This window comes from Lepidochelys olivacea (assembly GCF_965140295.1).
Source record: "Lepidochelys olivacea isolate rLepOli2 genome assembly, chromosome: 1".
Taxonomy (NCBI): domain Eukaryota; kingdom Metazoa; phylum Chordata; order Testudines; family Cheloniidae; genus Lepidochelys; species Lepidochelys olivacea.
In genome coordinates this window covers 261,034,703-261,054,851 of record NC_140411.1, presented here as the reverse complement: position 1 = coordinate 261,054,851, position 20,149 = coordinate 261,034,703, and the positions used below count along the sequence as shown (strand labels likewise).

Sequence of the window (20,149 nt, the reverse complement as noted above, 5' to 3'; positions counted from 1 at the left end):
AAAGCAGAAAATGAACATGAGGACAGGAGGGACGAGCAAGATGAGAGGTGGCAGAAGTAAGATGAGAGGAGACAGGATGCAATGCTGAGGCTACTGGGGGATCAAACTGATATGCTCCGGCATCTGGTGGAGCTGCAGGAAAGCCAGCGGGAGCACAGACCGCCACTGCAGCCCCTGTATAACCGCCTGCCCTCCTCCCCAAGTTGCATAGCCTCCTCACCCAGATGCCCAAGAATGCCAGGGAGGGCCTCTTCCGGGCACCCACCACTCCACCCCAAAGGACTGCCCAAGCAACAGAAGGCTGGCATTTAATAAGTTTTGAAGTGCAGTGGGGCCTTGTCCTTCCGTCCTCCCTCTGGTCTGGGAAGTAAGTCCCTTCCTGCAGCTGTTCAAACAGACCAGAGTTCCTGAAGATGCGAGCGTCATGCACCTTTCCCAGCCATCCCATGTTGATGTAAGTGAAATGTCCCTTGTGATCCACCAATGTTTGCAGCACCATTGAAAAGTACCCCTTGCAATTTACGTACTGGCTGCCAAGGTGGTCCAGTCCCAAGAGAGGGATATATGTTCCATCTATCTCCCCACCACAGTTAGCAAATCCCATTGCAGCAAAGCCATCCACTATGACCTGCACATTTCCCAGAGTCACTACCCTTGATAGCAGCAGCTCAGTGATTGCACTGGCTACTTGGATCACAGCAGCCCCCACAGCAGATTTGCCCAATCCAAATTGATTCCCGACTGACCGGTAGCTGGTGTTGCAAGTTTCCAGAGGGCTATCACCACTCACTTCTCAAGTGGGAGGGCTGCTCTCATCTTAGTATTCTTGTGCTTCAGGGCAGGGGAAAGCAAGTCAAAGTTCTATGAAAGTGCCCTTACGCATGCGAAAGTTTCACAGCCACTGGGAATCATCCCAGACCTGCAACACTATGTAGTTCCACCAGTCTGTGCTTGTTTCCCAGGCCCAGAATCAGTATTCCACGGCATGAGCCTGCCCCATTGCCACCAGGATGTCCAAATTGCCAGGGCCTGTGCTTTGAGAGAAGTCTGTGTCCATGTCCTCATCACTCTTGTCACCGCGCTACCGTCGCCTGCTTTTGCAGGTTCTGGTTCTGCACATACTGCAGGATAATGCGCAAGGTGTTTACAATGCTCATAACTGCTGCAGTGATCTGAGCGGACTCCATGCTTGCCGTGGTATGGCGTCTGCAGGAGAGCAGAGTTGCAGCAGAAGCGGTGGATGATGACGGATGCCATGAGAATATATATTTATCGAGAACAATGAGAGGACCTGCGAGGTGGATTCATGAGAGCAGAGTTGCAGCAGAAGCGGTGGAGGAAGACGGTTAGCACCACGCACATTTCCTGAGGAAGAACACACGTACCCGGGAGCCCATGACAGACAACATGGAGAAATTCGCTATTGAGACAATAGCAGCAGAGCAGAGTTGCAGCGGAAGCGGCGTTTGACATCAGTTAGCAGCACCCAGGAGGACCAGAACGGATCCCCCAAGCTGCAGCAGGTCACACCACTTACTAAGGTCAGAAAGATTCAAGCAGATAAAACTCTTCTGCAGAATTACATTTTCTAATTTATGCCCTCTGAAGTGTTATTTATAGTTTGAAATGGATGCATATTTAGTCTTAAAAGTGACCTGCTACAAAAATATAAGTGGCATGCAATAAAAGTATAAACTAATATAATATAAAAAGTCTACTGGGATGTCACAGATATCAGAAATGCTCTTATAGCATTGAACCAGCTTATCAAATACCGCAAGTCACATTTTTCCTATGTATGTGAAACGTGTGTGTATGTAGAAAGTTTAAAACAGACTTCAAAATACCACCATATGTGAAAACATAACTTACTGCACTTGGTCTCTTACGTGCAGGATTATCATTACAACAGAGTTTTGGGTATATGAGAGAGAGAGAGAGAGACCAAAATGATGTCTTCTGTAGCGCTAGGAGTGAACAGTTACTTATCTTATAACAAGAGTGGCTCTTCAAAATGTAGTCAGTGTGGATCCCATCATAGGTGCTCATGTACCTTGTGCAAATGAGACTTTTGACCAGCAGCATCTACAGGGAACATGCATATGGCTGGTACCTCCTTGCACTCCTTTTTGAGGGCATAAAGGGCAAAGAGGCTGAGACCCTCCCTCCGTTCCCTTGCAATTCAAAGCCTATGGTGTTGAAGACTCCTCAAGCTGAGACAGACGGTGGGTAGTGCGATCTATACTAGCAACAATCTCTCTCAAAAAAACCCACAGTTACTGTAGGGTAATTAACCATTCTCTCTTTGAATGTATCAGTGCGGATCCCACTGTACAGTATAGTAAATAACTGGCAAACAATATCCCTTCAAGACAGTGGGAATGAGGAGTTCCAGTTGTATCAATGATTATAGTACTGCTATCCCAAATTTGGCATTAGCCACTAAGTCAAAGTCATAGCATTTGACAAGGTCCCTGGGTTACTCCACATTGCCGTCTTATAAGATTTCCAATATGGACACATTCCTCAAACAGGTGAAGGAAGGTGTTTGCACTCTGAGGGAGCCTGAATGTTTAGTGAGAGAGATACACGAACCAGCTGGTAAAAGAGTGAGAATGTTATCCATTTTTATATTCTCTGTGAAGCGACTACTTAGTCTTTATAATGCCCAACTATGCCAAAAAACAGAGAGGCCAACAGTCAATGATTTGGGCATATCCATATAATAGAAGTAAAGCCCTGGAAACACTGAGTATGTTTGAAAAATTTCTTTTTCTCTCATTGCAGAGTGTGGTTTTGGGAAGACAGTTAAATTGACTGGTTTAGGTGAAAATCTGAGACCACCTTAGGAATGAACTTCAGGAGGGTGAAGCTTCAGCATTACCTTGTTCTCATGAAATGTTATATGGGAGGGTTGGCTATAAGCACCTAAAGCTCTATCACTCTCCTGCCTGAAGTGATAGCCACCAGGAAGACCAACTTCAGAGTGAGAGAGTGCAGGAAACATTTTGACTGAGGCTTGAAGGGAGGTTCCATAAGTCTCAGGAGGACCAAAGTAAGGCAGGAGCAGGTTCCCGCACTTGGTGAGTAAAAGTTTAGGTGCCATGGGATGAGAAAAAACCATGAATGACTGCAGAGGCAGGTGGTAAACTGAATACCATTGAGTGGACTTTATAGCTAAATGAAACACCAGCTTGCTTTAAGTGTCTCAGACACTGAAGATCCTCGAGTATCTAAGCCATGGCCTCCCATAAAGAACTTCCATCTAGAGGAGTTTGACTGACTGGTAGATATTTTCGTACTCTGAAAGAGCATTTCCTGGGCTTATACGAAGTAGTCTCGATCCCTAACGCTGTTGGGTTTAGTGACTTCGGATATGGATGGAATATCTAACTGTGGTGCTGCAAGATCAGATTCGTAGGGTCTGGAAACTGGATCAGAAGCTGAATGGACATTTTTAAGAGATCTGTCAGTCAGAACTGCTGCAGCCAATACAGGGCAATGACAATAACCACAACCATGCCTCTTGATCTTGGAGATCACCCTGGAAATCAGGGAAACATGTGGAAAGGCAAAGAACAGGCCTATTCCACTACAGGAGAAAAGCATCTGGTAATTATCCTGGTATCAGTCCATCTCTGGAGAAGAAGTTCTGATGTGTGTGTTGTCCTTGGTCTTTCAGTGGGAATCCCCAAAGGTGAATATGAGCTCCATTACAGAACCGTGCAGGGACCAATTAAGGTTGGTCACAGATTGCCTGCTCAGGAAGTCCCATGATATGAAGTGCTTAGCAGTCACCTCGCTGTGCTGGTACCAAGTCCAGAACCTGATGACTATGTTCTTTTTTGTAGTGCTTTTGTCCGTGAAGATTTGCACCAGGGGTCGGCAACCTGTGGCACGCAAGCCGATTTTTACTGGCATGCTGCTGCCAGCCGGGGTCCTGTCTGCCAGCCCCGCTCAGCCCGCTGCCTGTCTGCTTGCCCAGACCAGGTGAACGATTCCATCATATGTGGGGCAAGATTTAAACCCTGAAGGTTTAGAGTCCACTCTGGCTATTGGCACAAAACAATTCACCCTGCTGCACAGGGGGGAATTTTTTTTTTTTTGTGAGAAACATTCATTTTAGAGAATTGATACAAGATAAGAAGGGTGAAAAATTATTTCTTCAAGCTATTTTTAAAAGAAGAGTTTGAAGCTAGGAGAAACAGAGGGTGAGATACTCAACCAGCTTCCATCTTGCTGCCACGGGTGGTAAGTGGGAATCGTGGGAGGGTCACAACCACTCCACGCTTTATGGCCTCAAAGCTCAAGGAGACACAGGGTGTCTCTCTTCCTACCAGTCAGTCAACAAAGCCAATCAGGCAGTCTACTACAGCCCAGCTGTACCTGTTAGGTTGCCAAGAGAATGGCTCTGCTGCAGGCATTGATTCCTGACACAGGACATATGCACAGCCCCAGACACTGCTACTATTTAAAAAAATAAAATCCTATCTCACACACGAGCACCCACAGCAAGAGCAACACTGACAAATACTCAAAGAAAAAAAGGTTACTTTTACTTTCTCGTAACCGTTGTTCTTCGAGATGTGTTGTTCACGTCCATTCCACATTAGGTGTGCGCATGCCACGTGCACGAGCGTTGGAAACTTTTTTTCCTTAGTGGCTCCTGGCAGGGCCATCCAAGTGGCACCGCTGCGCCATGCATATATACCCCGGCCAGCCCAAGCCCCTCCAGTTCCTTCTTGCCAGCAACTCTCACAGAGGGATAGGAGGGTGGGTGGTGGAATGGACGTAAACAACGTAAACAGCAGTTATGAGAAAGTAACCGTTTTTTCTTCTTAGAGTGCTTGTTCATGTCCATTCCACATTAGGTGAATCACAAGCTTACCACTGCAGGAGAGTAGGAGTCACGGAACAACTGCTCGGAGGACCACTCTGCCAACCGCCACATCCTCTCTGGCCTGCTGGTTGACCGCGTAGTGTGTCATGAAGGTGTGCACCGACCAGGTGGCTGCTCTGCAGATCTCCTGGATTGGGACCCGTGCCAGGAACGCCGTGGAAGTCGCTTGCGCCCTGGTTGAGTGGGCTGTGACCACCGGGGCCGGAACACCTGCGACCTCATAGCACGCCCGGATGCAGCTTGTAATCCAAGACTAAATCCGCTGCACTGGCACTGGGAGGCCTTTCATTCTCTCGGCTACAGCCACAAACAGCTGCGCGGATTTGCGAAAGAGCTTGGTGCGCTCCAAATAGAACGCCAGAGCTTGATGCACATCCAGGGTGTGCAAGCTGCGGTGACTCGGGTCTGTATGGGATTTTGTGAAGAACACCGGCAGACCACCTTAGGGAGGAACTTGGGGTGCGGCTCTAAAGGGGATCCCATGAGTTTAGAGAGGACCAGGTTAAGGTTTCATGGAGGGACTGGGGGGCGGGAGTACAAGAACACCCTCTCCAACCCTTTAAGGAGCTGTCCCACCATTGGGTGGGAAAACACTGAGCCCCCCAAGAACCCCAGATGGAAGGCGAAGATGGCCACCAGGTGTACTCTGAGTGAGGACGGGGCTAGCCCTTGCTGCTTGAGGTGCAGGAGGTACTCCAGGATGGCATACACCGGGGCCTGGCACGGCTGCACCTGTCGGGGTTCACACCAACACGAGAACCTTTTCCACTTGGCCATATAGGCCGTCCTGGCAGAGGGCTTTCTACTGCCAAGCAGAATCTGCTGCACGGGAAGGGAGCACTGGCTCTCCAGGGCATTTAGCCACAGAGCCTCCACGCCATCAGGTGCAGTGGCTGTAGGTCGGGGTGGAGAAGCCGCCCGCCGTCCTGTGTAATGAGGTCCCGGTGTAGGGGCAGGACTACTGGGGCCTCCACCGACAGCTCTAGGAGCGATGTGTACCAGTGCTGGCGGGCCCAGGCGGGGGCGATGAGGATCACCATCACCCTGTCCCTGCGCACCTTGAGTAGGACCTTGTGCACCAAGGGGAGCAGGGGGAAGGCATACATCTAGCCCCCTCTCCACAGGATTGCAAATGCGTCCGCGAGTGAGCCTGGGCTGTGGCCCTGGAACGAGCAGAACTGTGGGCACTGGGAGTTGGGCCTGGTGGCAAACAGGTCTACCCGGGGAAACACCCGCCTGCGGAAGAGCAAAATCACGACGTCCGCCCTGAGCATGTACTCATGCATGCGGTACAACCTGCTGAGGAAGTCCGCCAGCTCATTTCATACCCCCGGGAGATAAGATGCCTCGAGGTGAATCGCATGGGCTATGCAAAGGTCCCAGAGGAGGAGAGCCTTGTGACAGAGTGGCGAGGAACGAGCCCCGCCTTGTTTGTTTATATAAAACATGGCAGTAGTGTTGTCTGTCAGAACTGTCACGCTGTGACCACCCAGAGTGGCATGAAAGGTCTGGCAGGCGAGACGAACCGCCCTGAGCTCCTTCACATTGATATGGAGCGATCGCTCTGCTCCGGACCACAACCCCTGCGTCATGAGGTCCCCCAGGTGAGCCCCTGCATCTGTGGTCTGACGCGTCAGTCACCAGCATCAGGTCTGTTGTGGGGCAGCAAATGGGATGCCTTCGCAAACCACAGACTGGGATTGCCACCACAGCAGGGAGTCCAGCACCTCCTTTGGGGCTGTCACTACTAAGTTCAGGTGGTCCCTGCCTGGGCAGTACACCCGAGCGAGCCATGCCTGCAGAGCCCTGAGTCTCAGTCTGGCATGCCTGACCACGTGCGTGCATGCTGCCATGTGGCCCAGCAGCCGCAGGCAGCACCTGGCCATTGTCGTTGGAAACTGATGCAGGGAGGCCACTGCTTGCTGGATAACCTGGAATAGATATACTGGAAGGCTTACCCTGGCCTGCACCGCGTCCAGGACCACCCCTATGAATTCCACTTTCTGTGTGGGTACGAGCATGGACTTGGGGATGTTGACCAGGAGCCCCAACTCGCGGAACAATCTCAGGGCCACCTCCACATAGCCCCGCACTTTTGCCTCGGATCAGCCCACCAGAAGCCAGCTGTCGAGGTATGGGTACACCCGGATTCTCTGCCATCGGTGAAGGGCCGGACACCTCTGTACCCGCCACCGCCTCATCCAGGGATGACGAGGAGGTTAGCTGCTGCTTGACCCCCTCTGATTGGTCCTCCTGCTCCCCTTCTCCCGTGGGAGGGGCCTCTGGCTCGGGCCAGGCGGGAGTCCATGGGACAGCACTGGACTTGGTCCGGTCTCTCCGGTTTATCATGGGGGGGATGCTGGAGGCCTGGATACTATAGCCTCTGGCATGGTCTGGTGTCGGTGCGGGGACCAGGACCGCTGCACCCAGTAACTTGCCCTGGACAGGGCCCCTTGGTGCTCCTGATAGGCCCAGGGGGTCCAGAAGAGCCAACGGCCTGGCTCCCTGCTGTCCAGGGCCGGTGCGGGTAGCTATAGCAGCCGGAGTTGGCACCGGACTGCAGCGACACTGATTGTGAAGGCCACAGCGGTGCTAGCGACCTGTCCCGGTGGGAGAACGAGCGGCTCCTGGCTGAGCGGGAGTGGTACCAGTATCCCTGGGACCGGGACCTGGAGCGGGACCATCTGCGGGAGTCCTCTGGCGAGGGCCGTCTCAACCCCTCCTGGTGCTGGTCTCTGGGTGGCGCCGGAGAGCAGTGTGCCCTTTCCAGTGCTTCCTCGCGCCGACCCACTGCCGGTGCTGCAACCTCCTTCTGAGCCGCTGGCAACTGTGAGTCCGCAGAGTCAGAGCTCTACCGGGACCAACTCCGGGAGCGGTGCCGGGACGGTGTCCTCGAGTGGCACACCATTGCCTGCTTACCCCTCGATGGCCCCCGAGGCAAGGGTGCCGGAGGGTTGTCCCCATACGGGAGGAGGCTCGCCGCAGACAGCTCGATGAGGTCTTTTGCAGCCTCAGAGGTGCCAGGTGTGGAGGGCTGATCCGTTATGCCCTTGAGCCCATCGTCCGCACTGAGCTCCCTTAGGTCTGGGCTCGGTGGGGCTTGGGTTGCCAGAACCACTGGTGTCAGCGCTGGTACCATGGCCTTCCCACTCTTGTCGGTGCTCAGGGCCTTGCGGGGCGCCAGCCTCCTGTGCGGGGAACGACCACGCCTTCCTTTCGGCTGCGCCAGGGTCCTCACTGGGGAGGACGATCGGTGCCGGGGCCTAGCCTGGCGCTCTGGGGCCGACAGTTTACGGTGCTTCGCCGGTGCCGGGTCTCCTGACGGCTCCGGGGTACTACGCACCGAGGAAGCCTGAGCCGGCATCGGGTGCTCCGGGCCCGGTGGCTGCAATGCGGCCTCCATCAATAGATGCTTTAAACGAAAGTCCCTTTCTTTCCTTGTTCTTGGCTTAAACACCTTGCAAATCCTACACCGTTCAGTTTGATGTCCGTCCCCCAGGCAACATAAATATGAGTCATGGGGGTCACTAACTGGCATAGGTTTGCAGCACGTGGCACAAGCCTTGAAGCCGTAGGCCTGTCCCCCGACCGGAAGCCTCCAAGCACCTAATCACTTAAAGAAAAGGAGTACTTGTGGCACCTTAGAGACTAACCAATTTATTTGAGCATGAGCTTTCGTGAGCTACAGCTCACTTCAGCTGTAGCTCACGAAAGCTCATGCTCAAATAAATTGGTTAGTCTCTAAGGTGCCACAAGTACTCCTTTTCTTTTTGCGAATACAGACTAACATGGCTATTACTCTGAAACCTAATCACTTAAGTGTCCACAATAAAGGTATGTTAACTAACTGATAACAGCTACTCTAAAGGCTAAGAGACTGCTCTTCAGAGAGAGAGAGAGAGAGAGAGAGAGAGAGATCGTGTTCCAATGCCGCCACAGACAGTAAGAAGGAACTGGAAGGGGTCAGGCTGGCAGGGGTATATATGCACGGCGCAGTGGCGCCACTTGGGGGGCCCCACTGGCCTGACAGGAGCCATTAAGGGAAAATGTTTCCGATGCTCATGCATGCGGCGCGTGCGCACCTAATGTGGAATGGATGTGAACAAGCACTTGAAGAAGAACTACTTAGAGCTAGCCAGTGGATTTTGTGGGACATAAACATCTTATATTCTAGTGTGAAATGTTTGGTTCAGTTTTCAATTTCTTTTTAGCAGGTCATCTTAGGCATATTGTGACTAGGTGGAACAGAGGTAAATATGCTAGTCTCTATCCTTCAGAAACCCGCTGAAGATTAGACTAGAATAAGAGTGGATGTCACAGGGTCAACCTGGCAGAGTTGCAGGTGGCACCCATGACTGGAATAGCAGGGGGTTCTGCAGGTCAGGACTAAGATGCATTGGAAGGAAGCTTGTCCAATCTTTTCACTCACTATGCCCTTAGGCTGTATTTTTCTGTTTCTCTCTTATGAAAATCAATTTTTTTTAAGTAAGCCCATTCTATCATCAGTCCTGAGTACCCAGGATTCTTCAAAATGCACTCCTTGATACAGAATTGTGCTTCAGAATCTAAGCTTTCATTTTTTTTTAAATGTATACCATGATAGTTGCTAAATCACCTCAAACAAGAACTAAGCTTAAACTGATGCAGTGAGTCTTCCTGAGTTTGTAGTGGGGGACAGCACAGACAAGCATAAATTTTCCCTTTACCTCAACAAATTAGATATGAATCAGACAGTAATATAAAATGTCAATATTTAACCATTTCACTGCTAATCCTTATACCAGAAACAGCCAATTAACACACTGATCCCACTAATTGAAATTTCCTTCGACATCACTTCAAGTGTGAAAAGCTCCAGCTGTCCCCTACTATCTGCAGCTTCCTCGGGACTCTTCCTCTTGCTTTGCTACAATACCTTCATCTCATTTGTGCAGGAGTAAGAACATAAAACTTGTCTAGAAGTGAATATCTTAAGCAGGTGCTAAACAAGCGGGGCCTGATTCTGATTTCATGCACACAGTGGGGTAAATCAAAATCATCTTCACTGAAATAATTAAAAGTTATACTGGTGTAAAATTGGTCTAAGGTGCACTGGGTATTAGCTCCATGAACTGCAGCAGTGTAGCCTCACTTGAAGCAGCATTAGTACTATAGTTTCAAAGAAAGAATCAATATATGAAATACACTATGCACTGCCATGCATGACTCAGTCCTTTCTCCAAGCCTACGGGAGAAGGTGTGTGCCAGGAGACTGTGACCACTGTGGAAATTACAAACAATTATTTACGGACTCAGAAGAGATTCTTTTTTAAGTCAGAAAAATAGTGGTTGCAATGTGGGAATTTGAGGATGGTGGGAGGAAATGAAAGGATTCTAAAGACTCGAAAATATGGATACAAAGACCCCACCAAAGCAGGAAAGAAAAAAAAAGTAGCCAAAGCTATTGTCCAGAACTGCACGTATCCTTTATTTATAACTTAATACTTGGGGTCCAGGGAGGACAGAGGCAGTCCAGAGCAAGTGTTGACAATACACAGATAGATATTCTAATGCCATGATTTTGAAATAGGACACTTCTCTAGAACACTGAGAATGAGCCTGACACAAGTCCAAAGCAATAATGAACAAAGAGCCATATAATCCACTTTGTTTCCACAAGGACACACTTATTTTTCTTGGAAACTAAATTTTTTTTTCTTATGATAAATTTTAAAAACCCTGTTCCTTTACATCTGCACACATGTAACTAAACAATATGTATGGCTCATCTGGAATTCAAAACTGGGGTCAGAGAAAATAGCTATCATTCAAATATTTGTAAATGCCAAATAAAAGTTTAATATTAAAAAGATGGTACAACTGAGAGGATGGCAGACTGAAATCAAGAGGGAAATGTAAATCAAATATCAAATGAATGGTGTAAGTCTCCCATCCTGGCTGGGATGATTTAACTGGGAATTGGTCCTGCTTTGAGCAGGGGGTTGGACTAGATGACCTTCTGGGGTCCCTTCCAACCCTGATATTCTATGATTCTATGAAGGGAAGGAAAGCTCACACCTACAATCATTTAAAATGAGACTAGACAAAGCACTAGAAAAATCTATTTTAGTAAGCAATCTAGTCCAGTGTATAATGGGAAGAAGGTCTAGATGTGCTCATGTTTTTTTGCCCCCATTTCTGATATATGCCAATGCTGTTCAGCTATCTGAACAATAAAATCAGACTGCAGATGCACGTTAACGAATCTCCCAATTTCTTGCAATGGTAACCAACTGTTTCAGCCAGCAATGTACATGTTCAGCTACACAGAGTCTCTCTAAAAATACAAACTTTCCTTTTAAAATATATTTGGGGGTGCAAGGAGGAAGCAGTCATTATCAACCCCACCACCACAATTAAATGTGCTAAATAAAGCTTGCTTTCATAGTAGGCAAAGACACTTTTCTAACTAGGTAGTTCTTTCACAGTCAGCCTCCTCATGTGTTCACAAAAGAATAAAACCCATAGATTACTTTGCTGAAAAATAAGCACCAATGACTGTGTTCATCAAATAGAAAGCTAGAGTGCTTCTAGAATTAGTAGCTGATTTCACCATCCTTTTTCCCTTTACTTCTTACCAGTGAACTTTCTGAAATAGCAAAATCCCTCTGAGCAAGGTATTCAGCTGCCTGAGTGAATTACATGCACCACTGTTCTAATAACAGTTTGGAACCTGCTATGGTTTTCATGGACTAACTTTGAAGTTCAGCAACCCCTCCTCCCAAAACCATTTAAAAGCTCTTTGTCCCAAGCCTTTTCCAAGAAATTCCACAGAATCACCATAGCAGCTCTCTTTGTACTAACAAACCATCACCTTGAGGTACATGTATAGCTCATATACTTTGTTATTCTGTTAAGGTAGGCAGATATGTGAAGAAAAACCATACGAATGTGTCTCTATGGAATAATAAAGCCTGAAAAAGTTAGACTGATTTTTCCAATCCTCAATAGGGTTGTCTTGTTCAGACTTAGTGAGAGAGTACCTAAAATCTAGCACAAACAAGCTAATATGAATTTGGTTTGGTTGAAATTTAAAATGGAATGCAATACAATTTACAGATACTTGTAGCAAAGTGAATACTGAACTAGCTTTCTGAAGAGATCATTGTTTTTAAGACAGTAAAATACAGCTGAATGTCTGTGCAGCAGTACAATAGTCAGTGTACCATGTCATTACACAGAAGAGCCAAGGTCATTTGTGAAATTGGAACACCTGCATCTTAGGCTAAAGAAAGCACCTCTTTGAAGAGAAAAGGCACTATCCTGTATCCTTTCACATCTCCCCAGTGAACTTTCTAAACTAGCAATATCTTTCTGAGCAAGGTATTCACCTGCCTGGGTCAATTACATGCATTACTGTTCTGGCAACATTCAAGTTCTCACTGAACAGCTTCTCATGCAATGGTGCATCTCTGGAATCAGTTACTACCAAGGTGGGTATCGTGCTAGGGTGTGACTTTTGTGGAATAAATCCGTAGAGACAAAGATGTGAGATGTCAAGTAAAGGAATATTTAAGAATCAAAACATGAGCACACAGATTGGCTTGCAACACATATACAGTGACTTCGGGACCTGAGGGACCAACTGTCTAATGCTTTAATCAGGCTGGAGTAGGGTCAGGGTATCCCCACCACTAATTCTTAGGGCCTTCCAGTTCTAGTAAAAGGGATAAGATAATGAAAAAGTTCAGTGTTTCTTTTAAGAGCTTCCTCTTTCTCCCATCCCGGACATTTCCTGTACTGTGTATGCAGATATCATATACATACTGTAGTAATATTAGACTTGTTCAATTCTACTTTTTAAATACGATCAACTCAGAAGCTAGTGTTTACAATGTCTGTTCCCTGTATGAGCAAGAAAGCTCCTGCTCAAGCAAAGTTTAGTTGCAGTATATCACTGACCTTGGGACTGCCTTCCTCCAGTATTTCTCCCTCATCGGTTTGCATGGGAACAGAATCTGTGCAAAACTGCAGAAATGCAAAATAGTGCCTACAAGAAATAAAGGGAAGGAAAAAACATTTTAAAAAAATATATAAAAAAAGGGTTTGCCATCTTCAACATTTTTGCTAGAATCTCATATAACACCACAAATAATACTGAGAGTCTTGGCCTTTAATCAGATAATACTCTGTATTTAACAGGCTGGACCTCAATCAGTGACTTGCATTCAGGACAAGATAGACAGACATTTTTTTCTTTTTAAAGAGAACAATGTGTCTAGTAGGAGCATATTACTATTTGTTTTAAATTTCGAAGTGTCAGAAGGAAATGGCTGAGAATTTACATAATCATTGTATTCACTCATTCATAAAAAGGGTGTGGTCAGCAAAGAATTACACAGATTGGAGGTCAACAAATCTCTTAATAGAAAATAATCTAAATACAAATACCAAAAGCCAGCTTTACAAATACAGAGTAGAGTGATATTACCCTAGTTACTATATTAATCAAAAAACTGTCAGCTTGACAGTGGTCCTACTATACCTGCAAATTCTTACCTTAGGGCAGAGGTCCCCAAACTGTAGGGCACGCTCCCCTATGAGGGCGTGGAGGACCATTCAGGGAACAGTGGGGTGGGAGCCCCCGTGGGCCAACCCCCAAGGGGGTGGGGTGCAGCAAAGTAGAGCCACCTAGCTCCACTTCCAGTCCCAACCCTGCACCCTGCGCCATGTTAAGGGAATAAAGTGGATGAAGAACCAACTTGTTATATCGTAACAGAGTGCTACAATTTTACTGTTCTGAAGGGCAGAGACTCAGAACATTCTTTTATATATGAAAAAGGAGACAGTTATTTCCACATTTTAATGATGGAGTTGATGGTTATTGAGAAAAATGGAAGAAGTGCCTGGAAACATAAAAACTACTCCTGGGGAAATTCTGCACCACTCCCACAGGCAGAATTCATGTCTCCCACAGATTTCCTTGCTTCCCCACAGAAAAATGGGGGAAGGATAGGAGGGATCAGGGCTGGGGACACTGTAACTGGTGGCTTCTACCCTGCGCCAGGCTCAGCTGCTAGTCAAGCTGAGCTGGGGAGGACAGGACTTACTCTTCTCTTGCAAGAAGCGGCTGGGGCGGGGACCAGAATCCTCCCCAGCTACAGGTAGCCCCACCCCCCGCTTCCTGCCCTTATCGCAGGTGGAGCACTCACTGTACAAGGAGCTGCTCCCCCATTCGCCCAACCTCTATGCATCTTGGACCCACCTCCATACCCACACCCCCCACTGAAACAAGCCCCCCACACCGAGCATCATCCCCTGAATCCAGAGCCCCCCTGCACCCACCCCCTACCCGCTGAGCCCCCACCACCATCACACCCGGACCCCCCCACATCCAGATCACCCACCTCTGCACCCAGACCACCCACCTCTGCAGCCAGATCGCCTCCCACTGCCCTTCCCACTCAACCCCCCTGCACCCAACACCTAGACCCCCACCACACTGAGCCCCAACCAGCTGCACCCAGACCCCCACACCAGCAAGCCCCACTGCCCCAGCACCCAGATGTCCCCACTATGCCCTCTACACACCCCCGCCGAGCCCCATCCCCCACAGCCAGACCTCCCTGCTGAGCCCCAACTGCCTTCACCTGGACCCCACCTGCAGAGTCCCATTGCTATTGCACCTGGAACCCCACCAACAAGCCCCTGTGTATTCAGATCCCCCACTGAACTGCCCACAGATTGCCCCACACAGAACCCTCTCACCTGGATCCCTCCACACTTCGATCCTGCCGGGCTGACCCTGCTTGCCCACTCCTGGTGCACTCGGTTTGAAGGGGCAGGGCCCTTGTGCTGTTTCTGGGTCGGGTGCAGCCTCACTGCTAAAGTCCATGTCCTGGAGATGGGGAGCGGCACTGTAGGGTGATCCCTCACCTCGCTGCAGCCAGTGGCCTGTGCTCCCCACTGCTATGCTGGAGCTCCACTTTATTTATTGACAAATAAAATTCGCAGAATTTTTTATTTTTTGGTGCAGAATTCCCTCAGAATTCCTGGAGTACACCTGCATTATCAGATGGGACTAAGCTCTGGTCTACACTACGAATTTCAGTCGAATTTAGCAACATTAGGTCGATTTAAGCCTGCACCCAACCACATGACCAAGCCTCTTATCGACTTAAAGGGCTCTTAAAATCAATTTCTGTACTCCTCCCCGGTGAGGGGAGTAGCGCTAAAATCAACCTTGCTGGGTTGAATTTGGGGTAGTGTGGATGCAATTCGACAGTATTGGCCTCCGGGAGCTATCCCACAGTGCTCCATTATGACCGCTCTGGACAGCGCTCTCAACTCAGATGCACTGGCCAGGTAGACAGGAAAAGCCCCGGGAACTTTTTAATTTAATTTCCTGTTTGACCGGCATGGCGAGCTGATCAGCACAGGTGACCATGCAGAGCTCATTAGCAGAGGTGACCATGCAGTCCCAGAATCGCAAAAGAGCTCCAGCATGGACCGAAAGGGAGGTACTGGATCTGATCACTGTATGGGGAGACGAATCCGTGCTATCAGAACTCCATTCCAAAAGACGAAATGCCAACATATTTGCCAAAATCTCCAAGGGCATGATGGACAGAGGCTACAACAGGGACACACAGCAGTGTCGTGTGAAAGTTAAGGAGCTAAGGCAAGCCTACCAAAAAACAAAGGATGCAAACGGTTGCTCCGGGTCAGAGCCCCAGAGCCGCTTCTTTGATGAGCTGCATGCAATTCTAGGGAGTGCCCCTACCACTACCCCACCACTGTCCGTGGACACCTGCAAGAGGGGAAAAAGTCTCACGCAACAGGGATGAGGATTTTTTCGAGGAGAAGTTTGAGGATAGTACACAGCAGGCAAGCGGAGAATCCCTTCTCCCCGGCAGCCAGAAACTGTTCATCACCCTGGAGTGAATACCCTCCCAAGGCAGGCTCCCAGATCATGAAGCTGGACGAGGCACCTCTGGTGAGTGTACCTTTGTAAATATAATACAAGCAAGCGTGTTTAATGATTAATTTTCCCTGAAGACTTGGGATGCATTCGTGGCCAGTATAGCTACTGGAAAAGTCTGTTAACGTGTCTGGGGATGGAGCGGAAATCCTCCAGAGACATCACCATGAAGCTCTCCTGGAGGTATTCTAAAAACCTTTGCAGAAGGTTTCTGGGGAGGTCAGCCTTATTCCGTCCTTCATGGTAGGACACTTTTACTACACCAAGCCAGTAGCAAGTAGTCTGGAATCATTGTAGAACAAAGCATTGCAGCGAATGGGCCTGGGCTTTGGTGGCATTCAAACAACATCCATTCTTTATCTCTTTGTGTTAGCCTCAGGAGAGTGATATCATTCATTGGTTCAAATGCGGGAAATTTGTTTAAGGGAACATTCAGTGGTGCCCGTTCCTGCTGAGCTGTTTGCCTTTGGCTGAAAAGAAATCATCCCCACTGTTAGCCACATGGGAGGGGAGGCCCATTCATGCTGAGCTGTTCAGAGATCTTCCCTAACACTAGCCATGCAGCGGGGTGAGAGGTGAAGCGATCATCCAAGAGAATTGGGCGGGGGGGGGTGTTGGGTTGTGCTGCACATTCACCCTAAAGCCGCAGCCCCTCCTTTTAAATGGCCAATCCAACGGGCTTTGCTTGGTATGGGAAAGGAGGATGCTGCTGTTTGAAACCGTTCCCACATGTTATGAAGGTTGAAGAAGCCGAAACCCTTTGCCTTACCATGGCTGCCTGCAAGCCGAATTCTGTTGCCCAGCCGAGCACATGTGATGTCTCACACCAAATCAGCAGGCTCTCAATATAAGAGGCAAAATGCAACCTTGTACCAAAAGCACATGTGCTATGTAATGTGAATCGCCTGATTCAGTGTGAAATAGTCTTCCCTTTGTTCTCTAAAATGTATCTTTTTAAATACTACTCTCCCTTTTTCTCCCTCCCGCAGCTGCAAATATTTCAACGCTCCCCCATCATCTCCGTCCCAGAGGCTAGCGCAGATTAGAAGGCGAAAAAAAACACACTCACGATGAAATGTTCTCAGAGCTCATGCAGTCCTCCCGCACTGAAAGCTCAGCAGAATGCGCAGAGGCAAACAATGGCAGAGACCAGGAAAACATTAAATGAACGTGATGAGAAGAGGGAGGAGCGCAATGCTAAGTCTAATGGGGGAGCAAACTGACATGCTCAGGCATCTGGTGGTGGTGCTGCAGGAAAGACAGCAGGAGCACAGACCACCACTGCAGCCCCTGTATAACCGCCTGCCCTCCTCCCCAAGTTCCATATCCTCCTCACTCAACCACTCCACCCCAGAGGATTGCCCAAGCAACAGAAGGCCGGCATTCAATAAGTTTTGAACTGTAGTGTAGCCTTGTCCTTCCCTCCTCCCTTCATCCACCACTCCAACCGGTGCTTCCCTCCTCACCCACCCAACCCGGGCTACCTTGCGAGTTTTCCCCCTATTTGTGTAATGAATTAATAAAGAATGCATGATTTTGAAACAATAATGACTTTATTGCCTCTGAAAGCAGTGATCAAAGCGGGGAGGTCAGTTGGCTTACAGGGAAGTAGAGTCAACCAAGGGGGCGGGTTTTCATCAAGAACAAACAAAAAGAACTGTCACACTGTAGCCTGGCCAGTCATGAAACTGGTTTTCAAAGCTTCTCTTATGCGCAGGGCGCCCAGCTGTGCTCTAATTAACCTGGTGTCTGGTTGCGCATAATCCGCCGCCAGGCGATTTGTCTCAACCTCCCACCCCGCCATAAACATCTCCCCCTTACACTCTCAGATATGTGGAGCACATAGCAAGCAGCTATAACAATGGGAATACTGGTTTTGCTGAGGTCTCACCTAGTCAGTAAACTGCGCCAGCAAGCTTTTAAACGTCCAAATGCACATTCTATCATCATTTTGCACTTGCTCAGCCTATAGTTGTACTGCTCCTTACTACTGTCCAGGGTGCCTGTGTATGGCTTCATGAGCCATGGCATTAAGGGGTAGGCTGGGTCACCAAGGATAACTGTAGGCATTTCAACATCCCCAACGGTAATTTTCTGGTCTGGGTAGTAAGTTCCTTCCTGCAGCTGTTCAAACAGACCAGAGTTCCTGAAGATGCGAGCATCATGCACCTTTCCCGGCCATCCCATATTGATGGTGGCGAAATATCCCTTGTGATCCACCAGTGCTTGCAGCACTATTGAAAAGTATCCGTTGCGGTTTATGTACTGGCTGCCAAGTGGTCCAGTCCCAAGAAAGGGATATGCATTCCGTCTATCGCCCCACCACAATTAGCGAATCCCATTGCAGCAAAGCCATCCACTTATCACCTGCACATTTCCCAGAGTCACCACCCTTGATAGCAGCAGCTCAGTGATTCCACTGGCTACTTGGATCACAGCAGCCCCCACAGCAGATTTGCCCAATCCAAATTGATTCCCGACTGACCGGTAGCTGTCTGGTGTTGCAAGCTTCCAGAGAGCTATCACCACTCACTTCTCAACTGGGAAGGCTGCTCTCATCTTGGTATTCTTGCGCCTCAGGGCAGGGGAAAGCAAGTCACAAAGTTTCATGAAAGTGCTCTTACGCATGCGAAAGTTTCACAGCCACTGGGAATCATCCCAGACCTGCAACACTATGCGGTCCCACCAGTCTGTGCTTGTTTCCTGGGCTCAGAATTGGCGTTCCACGGCATGAACCTGCCCCATTACCACCATGGTGTCCAAATTGCCAGGGCACATGTTTTGAGAGAAGTCTGTGTCCATGTCCTCATCACTATCGTGATCACGCTGTCATTGCCTCCTTGCCTGATTTTGCAGGTTCTGCACATACTGCAGGATAATGCGTGAGGTGTTTGCAATGCTCACAACAGCAGCGGTGAGCTGAGAGGGCTCCATGCTTGCCGTGGTATGGCATCTGCAGGAGAGCAGAGTTGCAGCAGAAGCGGTGGATGACGATGGATGCCATGAGAATAGATATTATACAGAACGACGAGAGGACCTGCAAGATGGATTCATGGCACCAGGAGAGAAGAGTTGCAGCAGAAGCGGTGGAGGACGACGGTTAGCACTGCGCACATTTCCCGAGGAAGAACACAAGTACCCAGGAGCACATGACAGACAACATGGGGAAATTCGCTATTAAGACAAGAGCAGGAGAACAGAGTTGCAGTGGAAGTGGTGGATGACGACGACGGTTAGCACTCCTAATGCACCGTCTGCTGACAGCAGTATGGCATCTGCACGGAAAAAAGGCACGAAACGATTGTCTGCCGTTGCTTTCATGGAGGGAGGGGTAACTGACGACATGTACCCAAAACCACCCGCGACAATGTTTTTGCCCCATCCGGAATTGGGAGCTCAACCCAAAATTCCAATGGGTAGCGGAGACTGCGGGAACTGTGGGATAGTAACCCACAGTGCAATGCTCTGAAAGTCGACGCTAGCCACGGTACTGTGGACGCACTCTGCCGACGTAATGCGCTTAGTGTGTACATATGCAATCGACTGTATAAAATAGATTTCTAAAAATGGACTTCTATAAGATAGACCTTATTTCGTAGTGTAGACATACCCTAAGTTTTCACTGTTTCTAAAAGGTTGATACTCTTATCGCCACTGAACTCTGCCAAAAAACACCACAGTACACATATCTTTATCCAACAAGCATGAAAATCATCAGGCATTTACCAAAATCTTACACCCAAACCCACAAGAAATAAGAGAAAGGGAAGTATGCTAAGACAGCAACAAGCATTGCTATGCCAGTTAGTTAATGGTTAGCATAGTTTAATTCTGCTCTATTCCCCCTTAAAATTCCAAGTGTATATTGGTGTTTAGATGATTTTACCTTTGACAGTTTCCTCGGGCTGCTAAAGCCCACAAGGATCCGTCCTGGCTACATTCAGTGCAAAAACAAAACCCTGAAAAGAGAAAAGAAAAATCATATATAATCAGCTGTGATTAATCACGAGATCAAAATATGTACAAGAGAAAGGCAAACTTCCTTCTGAAGATAAGCAACCCCTCGCTTCCAAAATGATTTTTTAAAGTTTATCCACTTTCTAAATAGGCCCCAACCAAATTTACAGCCAAGAAAAACACGTCATGAACTGTGAAATCTGGTCTCCCCCTTGGTCTTTTGTGTGCTTTTACCCTAGACTATACAGATTTCACAGGGGAGACCAGCGTTTCTCAAATTGGTGGTCCTGACCCAAGAGGGAGTTGCAAGGAGGTTACAAGGTTATTTTAGG

At 48.5% G+C, this 20,149-nt stretch overlaps 1 protein-coding gene across 3 annotated transcripts in view; it reads right to left on the bottom strand.

The window, feature by feature from the left end:
• TNRC6B (trinucleotide repeat containing adaptor 6B) overlaps window positions 1-20,149 on the bottom strand; it is a 212,099-nt gene that overhangs the window by 162,825 nt on the left and 29,125 nt on the right. Inside the window, exons 2-3 of one of the 3 annotated variants that reach the window (XM_084632991.1) lie at window positions 19,747-19,819; window positions 12,842-12,929 (exon numbers count right to left, since the gene is read on the bottom strand). In XM_084632991.1, the coding sequence (XP_084489117.1) occupies window positions 12,842-12,886 (45 nt within the window). In that variant the 5' untranslated portion in view covers window positions 12,887-12,929; window positions 19,747-19,819. Of the gene's footprint in view, window positions 1-12,841; window positions 12,930-19,746; window positions 19,821-20,149 lie in introns of those variants that run through there. The other 2 variants (XM_084632989.1, XM_084632992.1) reach the window with 2 other exon arrangements.